At 40.6% G+C, this 12,983-nt stretch overlaps 2 protein-coding genes across 4 annotated transcripts in view; one reads left to right on the top strand and one right to left on the bottom strand.

Moving 5' to 3' along the window:
* Positions 1–12,983, top strand: part of LOC137249084 (kelch-like protein 4) — an 84,866-nt gene that overhangs the window by 36,775 nt on the left and 35,108 nt on the right. The window lies entirely within an intron of this gene.
* The window catches only part of LOC137249078 (kelch-like protein 5), a 49,593-nt gene that overhangs the window by 6,750 nt on the left and 29,860 nt on the right, over positions 1–12,983 (bottom strand). The window contains exon 6 of one of the 2 annotated variants that reach the window (XM_067780237.1): positions 8,696–8,927. The exons of the other annotated variant lie outside the window; for it this stretch is intronic. Coding sequence (XP_067636338.1) covers positions 8,718–8,927 — 210 coding nt within the window. The 3' untranslated portion in view covers positions 8,696–8,717. The remainder of the gene's footprint in view (positions 1–8,695; positions 8,928–12,983) is intronic. 2 annotated transcript variants of the gene reach the window in all.

Genomic DNA, 12,983 nt, shown 5'->3' with positions numbered 1-12,983 from the left:
TATATAAGCTACCTTCACCACCGGAAGGAGTCACAATCGTTTCCTACGCCGATGACTGCACAATAATGGCCACAGGCCCAGGCTCAAAGATCGATGCGCTATGCAATAAAATAAACGGCTACCTCGCTGATCTCTCCAGTTTTTTCGCCTCGCGAAACCTGGCATTATCACCGACTAAATCTTCCGCGACCTTATTTACAACATGGGCGTCCCAAATGTCGACCATTTTGAACATCCACGTCGATGGCACTACGCTACCGACTGTCCTACACCCCAAAATCTTGGGTGTGACGTTTGATCAGGATCTACATTTTGGTGAGCACGCAGCCGCAATTGTTCCGTAATTCAGAGCCGTAACAAAATCCTCAAATCCCTCGCTGGCAGTACTTGGGGAAAAGATAAAGAAACGCTCATGACTACATACAAAGCAATTAGCCAGCCGATTACGTGCTACGCGTCACCCATATGGTCGCCAAGCCTAAAAATCACCCACTGGAAGAAACTACAGGCCTGCCAACATACTGCTCTCAGAATCGCCACGGGCTGTCTTCTTATGTCCCCAGAACACCATCTGCATAATGAGGCGAGAATACTCCCAATCAGGGAGAGAAATGAGATGCTGACCAAACAGTTCCTGTTGAATACCCAGAAACCTGGGCATCCCAACAGACATCTGATTGATGAACCAGCACCGCCTAGGGGCTTAAGGAGTCATCTCCGTAAGCATTTTGAGGAAATACGGCACCTGAGAACCCAGCGGTATGAAGTGAAAAAACACAAGCAGGTCCTTGGCGAACTCCATAAACAGGCGTCGGACCTTTATGCCGGGAATTGCCCGGTGAATCCAGTACTTAACGAAAATTATCCAAAACTCGCGGAAGAGGAACGCATATTCCCCAGGGAAACGCGTGTCACTCTTGCTCAACTTCGTTCTGGATACTGTAACAGGTTAAACTCTTACCTATCCAGAATCAACCCCGACATACAAAATGTATGCCCCGCTTGCAATGTCTCCCCACATGACACCAAGCATCTCTTCAATTGTAATGTGGAACCAACGCCTCTAACACCCCTTTCCTTATGGTACACCCCTGTTGAAACGGCAAGTTTCCTTGGACTCCCGTTAGAGGATATTGATGACAATTTTTGATCGGTCGCGGCTATTAGGTGGGGCAAGCATTGCTACAACAACAACAACAACAACGCACAAACAGATGCAGATATCTTATCTGGATGCTCCCTAAAGTATGCAATTATAATTGTGGAAGTGTCGCTCACAAATACACGCGCATATGAGAGCTACACACGTGCATCTGTAGTTATAATTATATACCAGTAACTAAGTAAATTCTGGAAGCGCCTGGAAGATGCAACGAGGAAATCACACTGTATAAAAGCAGCAATAGTAGAGGCGCGAGAATCAGTTTGGTTTAAGCAAGCTATTGGTTGCAAAGTATAAATGTTATTGTGAAGTACATTAATAAAGGCCATTTTTGCATTGTTCAATATTGGAGTTATTTATTCAACAGTTTAGCGATACGAACGTTAGTAGAAGGTTGCGAATAAGAGGATTTGCAGTAAATTCGTTACAATATTTTTATTTCTTAAATTCCTCACAAAATGTACGAACACGAGGCACATTTTCAAATTTTTTTCCATACTTGGTATATAAAAAGGTATTACATTTATACATTTTAGGATCCTGTAGGGTCAAGGTCATTTTGAAATATAACAAATCTGAAGATTTATGGGCGAAATGGACTGATATTAAAATGAATGTAAATGTGGAACGATTCGCAGTAGTTTTTATGGAAGATAATTTGATTTTCAGTGGTGGTCTTCAAGACCAAAAAGTTATTAACAAAGTTCGAAGCTGGAATTTCAAAACAAAAACATTTCAACAATTTTGCCCAATGAATGAGGCACGATGTGAGCACTGTATTGTCAATTTAAATGATACAATTTAAGCGATCGGGGAAAAGGGACGAATAATACAGATTTAAAAACGGTTGAAATGTAAGTAGGTATTATCCTAGTAAAAACTAAATAAGATTTGTATTTATAAAATATAATAAAGTAAAAAATATATGTAAACTAGCAGACCCGGAACACGTTGCTCTGCCCTAGCTTTGGTATATCTGCATAACTTTAAAGCAGTGTTTACCTCTTACTCTCCCTTCCCCTCTCTCCTCTTTTCTTTATCTTTTTTATTCACTCTTCCCTTCACCTTTCTTTCAGCACCCTGTATCCATATCTCTCTATCTTAGCCTAACTCTATCTCTTTCTCCTTCCCTCTTTTCTTTTCTCTCTAGTTCTTCTTCATCTCTTTTTTCCATTTCCACCCAAGTCCCAGTTCTGTTACAAGTCGCAGTCCCAGTCGGTCCCTGCTCCATTTCCCGAAAAAAAGTGTATTAAATAATAATCTAGGCAAAGAGCTACCCATATGCGAAATTTCAGGTAAATCGAACCAAGAACAGAATTTGTTCGAAAATTTCGGTCCCTGGTCCTCTTCCTGGAAAAAAAGTATCGTAAATACTAATCTAGGCAAAGGGCTACCATATCCAAAATTCAGGCAAATCGAACCATAAATAAAATTTGTTAGAATAGATCGGTCACTGGGCCACTTCCTGGAAAGTGTTTGGAATCGGTACTTAATTGCTCAGGAGTCCATCGCGGACAAACAATGTGACACGAAATGTATATATATTAAGATAGATGCCCAGTAGTTTTTTGTTTTTTTTTTTTTGATAAACTAAGACAACAGCAAATCAGCAAATAAGTTTTGGGAGATTAATGAAACAATGGATTTGCTCTGGGCACCTCAGATATATGTTTTCATAAACAACGGGACATATTTTCCCAGAGTTTGATAATTTTTTCCCATTTTAGTTTTTAAATACATAAGCGGGGTTTTGTCAATGTTTGGATTCACTATTCCAGAGTAGCATCATCACAAACAACGGTTTTGCTCTGCTCCGGCTCTGAACATGAACAGAGCATAAAGCAGAGTTGTAGCATAAAAAAGTGGTAGCAATTCTTACGATGTGCTATGAGCTACGTCGTGTTTAAGACGGAGCAAAAGCAGTAGTGAAGCGAGAGCAAAAGAAAAATGTATTGCTATTTGCTCTGTTGGGTATTGTTATGCAGAACTTTGAATTTTCTCTTGCTTTAGCGCTGTTATGTTGTTGCTTTTGTGCTTGTGCCCATATTAAATTGGCATATAATTTGTATAAGCGGGATTGCCCCTGATTCAACAGGTATACAAATTCTCATGCCTCGATGCAGACCTGCAGAACTACAGGGTAAAAATTGGTCAGCTCGTAATAGTGAACAAACAGCAGGTTTACTTGGGTTTCGAACCTGGGACCTTAGACGTGTGGGTTGGTATTCTATACACTATGCTATGTGTACACACACTTTATGCCCGCCAAACACAGCTCAATATATTGATGTATTGGAATAACTAACGATGTATTCAAATCTATAATTATACACTAATGTACGTACATATTTAGGTGTTCCGTTTCTCATGGATGGAGGCAAATTAAAACAAGTAAGGACGGGACTGTCTTCGGCTATGCCGAAGACTTCATACCTTTCATGAATGGGGCTGAACAATAATCTTATCCCGTTCGTAATCTCCGAATAATCGGATGTATAAGATAAGAAATATCTAGTGAACAGATCTACATACCTAAACGATTTTTAAGATAAATATAAAATAAACAAGTAAGGAAGGCTAAGTTCGGGTGTAACCGAACATTACATACTCAGTTGAGAGCTATGGAGACAAAATAAGGAAAATCACCATGTAGGAAAATGAAGCTAGGGTAACCCTGGAATGTGGTTGTATGACATGTGTATCAAATGGAAGGTATTAAAGAGTATTTTAAGAGAGAGTAGGCCATAGTTCTATGGATGGACGCCATTTAGGGATATCGCCATAAAGGTGGACCAGGGCTGACTCTAGAATTTGTTTGTACGATATGGGTATCAAATGAAAGGTGTTACTGAGCATTTTAAGAGGGAGTGGGCCTTAGGTCTATCGGTGGACGCATTTTCGAGATATCGCCATTAAGGTGGAACAGGGGTGACTCTAGAATGTGTTTGTACGATATGGGTATCAAATGAAAGGTGGTAATGAGTATTTTAAAAGGGAATGGGCTTTAGTTCTATAGGTGAACGCATTTTCGAGAAATCGCCATAAAGGTGGACCAGGGGTGACTCTAGAATATGTTTGTACGATATGGGTATCAAATGAAAGCTGTTAATGAGTATTTTGAAAAGGAGTGATCCTTAGTTCCATAGGTGGACGCCGTTTCGAGATATCGCCATAAAGGTGGACCAGGGGTTTCTCTAGAATGTGTCTGTACGATATGGGAATCAAATGAAAGGTGTTACTGAGCATTTTAAGAGGGAGTGGGCATTAGGTCTATAGGTTGACGCCTTTTCGAGATATCGCCACTAGGGTGGGCCAGGGGTGACTCTAGAATGTTTGTACGATATGGGTATCAAACGAAAAGTGTTACTGAGCATTTTAAGAGGGAGTGGGCATTAGGTCTATAGGTGGACGCCTTTTCGAAAAGTCGCCATTAGGGTGGGCCAGGGGTGACTCTAGAATGTGTTTGTATGATATGGGTATCAAATGAAAGATGGTAATGAGTATTTTAAAAGGGAGTAATCCTTAGTTCTATAGGTGGACGCCTTTTCGAGATATCGCCATAAAGGTGGACCAAGGGTGACTCTAGAATGTTTGTACGATATGGGTATCAAACGAAAGGTGTTACTGAACATTTTAAGAGGGAGGGGGCATGAGGTCTATAGGTGGACGTCTTTTCGAGATATCGTCATTAGGGTGGGCCAGGGGTGACTCTAGAATGTGTTTGTACGATATGGGAATCAAACGAAAGGTGTTACTGAGCATTTTAAGAGGGAGTGGGCATTAGGTCTATAGGTGGACGCCTTTTCGAGATATCGCCATTAGGGTGGGCCAGGGGTGACTCTAGAATGTTTGTACGATATGGGTATCAAACGAAAGGTGTTACTGATCATTTTAAGAGGGAGTGGGCATTAGGTCTATAGGTGGACGCCTTTTCGAGATATCGCCATTACGGTGGGCCAGGGTGACTCTAGAATGTGGTTGTACGATATGGGTATCAAATGAAAGGTGGTAATGAGTATTTTAAAAGGGAGTAATCCTTAGTTCTATAGGTGGATGCCTTTTCGAGATATCGCCATAAAGGTGGACCAAAGGTGACTCTAGAATGTTTGTACGATATGGGTATCAAACGAAAGGTGTTACTGAGCATTTTAAGAGGAAGTGGGCATTAGGTCTATAGGTGGACGCCTTTTCGAGATATCGCCATTAGGGTGGGCCAGGGTGACTCTAGAATGTGTTTGTACGATATGGGTATCAAATGAAAGGTGGTAATGAGTATTTTAAAAGGGAGTAATCCTTAGTTCTTCTATAGGTGGACGCCTTTTCGAGATATCGCCATAAAGGTGCACCAAGAGTGACTAGAATGTTTGTACGATATGGGTATCAAACGAAAGGTGTTACTGAGCATTTTAAGAGGGAGTGGGCATTAGGTCTATAGGTGGACGCTTTTTCGAGATATCGCCATTAAAAGGGAGTAATCCTTAGTTCTTCTATAGGTGGACGCCTTTTCGAGATATCGCCATAAAGGTGGACCAAGGGTGACTCTAGAATGTTTGTACGATATGGGTATCAAACGAAAGGTGTTACTGAGCATTTTAAGAGGGAGTGGGCATTAGGTCTATAGGTGGACGCTTTTTCGAGATATCGCCATTAGGGTGGGCCAGGGGTGACTCTAGAATGTTTGTACGATATGGGTATCAAACGAAAGGTGTTACTGAGCATTTTCAGAGGGAGTGGGCATTAGGTCTATAGGTGGACGCATTTTCGAGATATCGCCATTAGGGTGGGCCAGGGGTGACTCTAGAATGTTTGTACGATATGGGTATCAAACGAAAGGTGTTACTGAGTATTTTAAGAGGGAGTGGACATTAGGTCTACAGGTGGACGCCTTTTCGAGATATCGCCATTGGGGTGGGCCAGGGGTGACTCTAGAATGTTTGTACGATATGGGTATCAAACGAAAGGTGTTACTGAGCATTTTAAGAGGGAGTAGGCATTAGGTCTATAGGTGGACGCCTTTTCGGAATATCGCCATTAGGGTGGGCAAGGGGTGACTCTAGAATGTGTTTGTACGATATGGATATCAAATTAAAGGTATTAATGAAGGTTTTAAAAGCGAGTGGCCCTTAGATGTATATGTGAAGGCGTTCTCGCGATATCGACCAAAATGTGGACCAGGTGATCCAGAAAATCATCTGTCGGGTACTGTTAATTTATTTATATATGCAATACCACTAACAGTATTCCTGCCAAGATTCCAAGGGCTGTTGATTTCGCCTTGTAGAACTTTTTCATTTTCTTCTACTTAATATGGTAGGTGTCACACCCATTTTACAAAGTTTTTTCCAAAGTTATATTTTGCGTCAATAAACCAATCCAGTTACCATGTTTCATCCCTTTTTTCGTATTTGGTATAGAATTATGGCATTTTTTTCATTTTTCGTAATTTTCGATATCGATAAAGTGGACGTGGTTATGGTCGGATTTCGGCCATTTTTTATACCAAGATAAAGTGAGTTCAGATAAGTACGTGGGCTAAGTTTAGTAAAGATATATCGGTTTTTGCTCAAGTTATTGTGTTAACGGCCGAGCGGAAGGACAGACGGTGGACTGTGTATAAAAACTGGGCGTGGCTTCCACCGATTTCGCCCATTTCCACAGAGAACAGTTACCGTCATAGAATCTATGCCCCTACCAAATTTGAGAAGGATTGGTAAATTTTTGTTCGACTTATGACATTAAAAGTATTCTAGACAAACTAAATGAAAATGGGCGGAGCCACGCCCATTTTGAAATTTTCTTTTATTTTTGTATTTTGTTGCATCATATCATTACTGGAGTTGAATTTTGACTTAATTTACTTATATACAGTAAAGATATTAAATTTTTTGTTAAAATTTGAATTTAAAAAAAAAATTTTTTTAAAAGTGGGCGTGTTCTTCATCCAATTTTGCTAATTTTTATTTAGCACATATACAGTAATAGTAGTAACGTTCCTGCCAAATTTCATCATGATATCTTCAACGACTGCCAAATTACAGCTTGCAAAACTTTTAAATTACCTTCTTGTAAAAGTGGGCCGTGCCACGCCCATTGTCCAAAATCTTACTAATTTACTATTCTGCGTCATAACGTCAACCCATCTACCAAGTTTCATCGCTTTAACCGCCTTTGGCAATGAATTATCGCATTTTTTCGGTTTTTCGAAATTTTCGATATCGAAAAAGTGGGTGTGGTTATAGTCCGATATCGTTCATTTTAAATAGCGATCTGAGATGAGTGCCCAGGAATCTACATACCAAATTTCATCAAGATACCTCAAAATTGACTCAAGTTATCGTGTTAACGGACGGACGGACGGACGGACATGGCTCAATCAAATTTTTTTTCGATCCTGATTATTTTGATATATGGAAGTCTATATCTATCTCGATTCCTTTATATATGTACAACCAACCGTTATCCAATCAAACTTAATATACTCTGTGAGCTCTGCTCAACTGAGTATAAAAATAGATAGGTACTTTGTGTGAGGATGCAAAGTTTCGGTTTTTTGTGGTCTCCGTGTAAAAACTATGACTACGAATCACGTATTTCAACAATATATGACGTAAACGTAACTATTTGATGAAATTTGATGAATTTTGAAGCTTCTAGCCGTAAAAAAGGGGCAAAAATGACAGTTTATATGAAGTATATAATATATATACCACCGATCTCTATGATTTTTTCAGCCAACAATATATGCTATATACGTAAGCAATCGGTGAAATTTGAAGCTTATAGCTGTTAAAATGGGGTAGAAATTGCGAGAAGTTTCTTATCTGAACAATCGGTTGTATGAGATATATGTATACTATATATACAACCGATCTCTATGATTTTTTCAGACAACAATATATGCTATATACGTAAGTATTCGGTGAAATTTGAAGCTTCTAGCTGTTAAAATAGGGCTAAAAATTGCGAAAATATATATATATGTATACTATATATACCACCATATATATACTATATATACCACCGATCTTTATGATTTCTTCAGACAACAATATATGCTATATACGTAAGCATTCGTTGAAATTTGAAGCCTCTAGCTCTTAAAATAGGGCAGTAATTACGAAAAGTTCCTTATCTGAACAATCGGTTGTGGGGGATATATACTATATATACGACCGATTTCATCAATTTTTTCAGGCAACAATATGTGCAATATACGAAAGTATATGGTGAAGTTTGAAGCTTCAATCTGTTAAATTGGGTAAGATATTACAAAAATCCTCTTTCTGAAAAATCGGTTGTATGGATGATATATGCTATAGTGGTCCGATCCGGTCGGTTCCGACAAATGTCTAATCGGACACCCAAATACACCCGCTCACCAAATTTTATCCAGATATCTCAAAAATTGAGGGACTAGTTTGCATACAAACAGACAGACGGACAGACGGACATGGCTAAATCAACTCAGCTCTTCAACCTGATTATTTCGGTATACTTAATGGTGGGTCTATCTATTTTCCTTTAAGGACTTACAATTTTCGGTTTCGTGACGAAATTAATATATCATTTCATTTTCATGAAAGGTATAAAGATGATCACACCTCGCTCTTTCTTCAGCGCAGTTGTTCTCAATGGAATAATTTATGTTATGGGCGGCTGTAGAGATGGAGTTAGTTATAATGTGTTGAATGCTATGATCCCACGACAGACTCCTGGAGTCAATGCGCCGATATGCATGAAGCACGTGTATGGAGTGGTGTAAGTTCTGAAAGGAAATCAATAAATAAGATTCTAGTCTGTAATAAATAGTAAACATTTTATATTGCAGTCAACTGTACATAAGAAACAAATATTTGTTGTAGGGGGCTGGGAGGAACCAAACATCATTCCAACTGTGGAACATTACGATCCACAAAGTGATGAATGGACTAAGGTTGTATGAAATGAGTCGATACATATCAAATTTGCCAAAGTCTACAGATATCATTTGCATAACAGACTAGGTACCCAAATATATATGTAGTTTGAAACAAAAAAATTCACCTAAAATAATAGCCGTTTTTTTTACACGCGTATACGTTTCGTTTCCGCGTGAAAAAAACTCCTATCCTCGCTTAGATAATGCTTAGGAGACCCATCTAGCGGCAGTGGTTAAACAACTAGCTACAGCTACAGGGTGTACCGAAAAGCGGAGACACAACCCTCTGTTGCATTTCTGTGTAATATAGCTGAATCAGTTGTGATAGATAGTGGACGCGTATAGAATACATGGAATTTCAGTTACGTCTGAGTATAATGCGTATTGAAATTTAGTAGTACTAATTTTATGCGTAGCAATTTAAGAGGTGTATTTAAAGTTTGTCGCTTAGCAGTCCATATAAAGTTTAAGCGTAAACGTATATAGACGTGAAAAAAACACAGCTAATGTCAATAAGGTTTAATATAAAATCTTAAAATTTATTCATCAAAGTTCTTCGAAAATGATTTCAAAAACTGATCGAAAAATGATTTTCAGTTTTTGATCATTAAAAAGAATCTTATTTTATTATTTATTTTGTTCAACTGTATGAAAACTCAGAATTTAGTCGCAAGGAGTAATCAAATTGTGTTGATATGAAGGAAAGTTCAAAAATGTATCATTTAAATGCTGTGTGGGAGGAAATTGGACCAATTGGGGTCGGTTTGCATACATTCCAATTCGAAAAGTTCGCGCAGGCACAATTTCAATACAGATGAAGCAATTTGATAACGATGTTCATAGCTGAAATGAAAATGCATAGCAACAGACCTGTTAAATAATGATTACTAATGGTAATGATTAGCCGTTCCATTGATTATTTTCTTTAAACGCCATTTAATGATTACATGCCATTATTTTCTATTTTTAATGATTACTTTTCAGTTGATTAAAAAAATAATCAAAAACAAATCATAATTTTTTACGATTATCGAAAAAAATCAAAGTAATAAAATTTTTTTTTGTTTTAATTTTTTTTTGATTATTTTTCCGCTTTGTTGAAAGAAAAATTCTCCTTTGTTGCATGCACGGGATAATTTCTACATACAAGTACATTTTAGGATGCAATAGTAAATCGTAAGCGCTTATCGAGGCGAATATATTTTTCGACAGGATAGGCGCCATCGATTTTTCGATAGGATTTGGGCTCAGGAAAAATCATTTTGGCCCTGAGAATCTTCACATTTCCGTTTAGTGTCCTTTTAAGCTATGAAGCCGTTTTCACATGATTAGGTCAACTAACAAAAACATCGGCTAAGGTAGATTTCTAGAAAAATAAGTTTAGTTCCGCTTTAAATTCGAAGGAAACTTGGAATACAATAAAGGGGATTGGAATTGTCAAATCCATAGCCGCTCTCTCAGTTTCCCCCGATGTCAATGTCAGCGATATCAATGATAATTTTCCCAAGGCAGTCGGTTCTATATACCGGAGACTCGGGATTTTTCCCGACCAAGGACTGTCATTTCAGTGTAGCCCCATTTAATTTGCTGCGTCCCTCCCACAAATTGTCATCATGCCAGCAGCTCCTTGAAGCGGGACTGCTCCATATTCTCTTGCTCCGGGAAGGTATCGAACCCAATCCGGGTCCGTCTCCTGACCCCGGTCCTGAGAAATGGTTTTACTGCATCTGCCGCAAAAGAATCTTTCTAGGACGGTCATACTCTGTTCAGTGTGTCTCGTGTAAGGGCTGGTTGCATCGGACAGGTTGTTCTGGGCTTGATCGCCAAACCCGACGTCCACGTACCTTTTATAAATCTTTTGTGGCTCCTTGCTGTTCACGCCCAAAGGCGTCCCGTAGTCTACGCCTTAGCGCCCCCCCTCCCCCCCCCCCGGTACCTTCCAGCAACCCCGCTGCTCATCAAGCCACAACAAGTACCCGCTGCTGCTCGCGCCCCACGGCGCCAACAACTCAAACGGCTGCTACCACTCATAACTACTATCTCCGTAGTAGAGTCGGTAGCAATGCTGAACATCAGTCCCTGCCCCCTTTTCTTCCTCCCTCTTTTCCTGCAGCAATCGTGTGGGCCAGGGAAACAGACTCTTAGTCCCTACCTCCGTGTGCACCGTTTGCCAGCACAGAATATATATGTTTGCGACATCCGCCCAATGCAGGTCCTACCTTGGACGGTGCCACTTTCCTATATGTTCTGGTCTCCGCGACGGCAACCCCCCGGGTAGCCCAATGCTTACCCAAGGACTTCCAGTCCCAGGGCCACAACAGTAGTTGCGTCCTATCCTTTCACAGCCCAGGCGTAGTCACCCATCACTTACTCCTAGAGTGACGACGTCTCCCCCGTTGCACTTCAGAATTCTGCAGTTAAACTGTCATGGATTAACTGGGAAGATTACGGAGATAGTCGATTTGATGAAGCGGCACAACATCCGCATCGCTGCGATTCAAGAGACTGAACTCACGGAAAGATCTGCTCTGCAGACCTGTTCTGGGTATGATGTCCACAGAAAAGATCGTGAGAGCGGATATGGAGGCGGCCACGGCTTTATCTCACACCAGTCAGTGCAATATCATTTACTTGATACCGACATCGGCCGCAGGGACAGTGCCTTAGAACGTCAAGGCTTATCTGTCCGGACAGGCGATGCAAACCTAGAAATCATCAACATCTACATCCCTCCTGCCACCTGTTGCCCCAGTGGATACCGCCCTAACATCAGCGCCTTACTCACTGGCAATAATAGTATTATTTTAGGCGACTTCAAATGCCCACCACGATCTATGGCATTCAAACTTGCAGGCACAGTAGGGGTGAGATGTTGGCGGATCAAATAGAAGAAACGACTTTCTGCACTATAAACGGAGATGCCCCCTCACATATGGTAGGAAGCTGTCACAGTTCGCCGGATATATCTATCGTGAGCGCAGGACTCGTAAACTGCGTCAACTGGCAGCCGATGGTAACATTGGCATCCGACCCCCTGCCTGTACTTATTTCGCTCAAGCGTACCGCCGACTTCATTGTCACAGAAAAACTCACTTTGATAAACTTTAAAAAAGGAAAGTGGGACGAATACAAATCCTTTACAGACAACCGCTTTGCTGCCCTCCCAATCCCGACTGATGCTCGCCAAGGGGAGCGTGCTTTCCGCAGGGTCATTGAATCCGCCTCGGCTCGCTTCATTCCCGCCGGTAGAATTCCCGAAATTCGGCCTCAATTTCCGTCGGAGGCCGCAAATTTAGCGAGAGAACGTGACCTTATAAGACAGATCGATCCCGGCGACCTCCAAATAAGGGATAAAAAGCAACGCATCAGATTGCTTGTGGATGAACACAAGCGGGCGAAATGGGAGGAGCACCTAAGCGGTTGTAACCTCTCTGCCGGTGTAGGTAAACTTTGGTCCACCGTAAAGTCCCTATCGAATCCGTCTAAGCACAATGACAAAATTTCCATCGCCTTTGACGATAAACTGCTGTAGGATGCGAAAAAATGCGTGAGCGCTTTCTGCCGACAATATATAATGCATTCTACGATCGACAAAGATAGACGGAGGGCCAACAGACGTGCACATAAACATAAATTCAGCGCGTCTCCAATTACCATCACCGCCAAAGAGGTTGAGGACGCCATCGGTCATGCTAAACCATCCAAAGCAGTGGGTCCAGACGGCATAGCCATGCCGATGCTTAAAGCCTTAGGGAAAGAGGGTTTCAAATATTTAGCGCATGTCTTCAACCTGTTATAGTATCGAATGCCGAGTAAAACTAAAACGTTGTTGAGTGATCAACGGTTACATTTATTAGGTCTTTTTCAAAAGTTTTCTTGTTCCGCTGAAGCGGTGATACATAT

This window comes from Eurosta solidaginis, chromosome 4 (genome assembly GCF_040869045.1).
Source record: "Eurosta solidaginis isolate ZX-2024a chromosome 4, ASM4086904v1, whole genome shotgun sequence".
In the NCBI taxonomy this organism is placed as follows: domain Eukaryota; kingdom Metazoa; phylum Arthropoda; class Insecta; order Diptera; family Tephritidae; genus Eurosta; species Eurosta solidaginis.
This window is presented reverse-complemented; position numbering and strand designations above follow the sequence as displayed.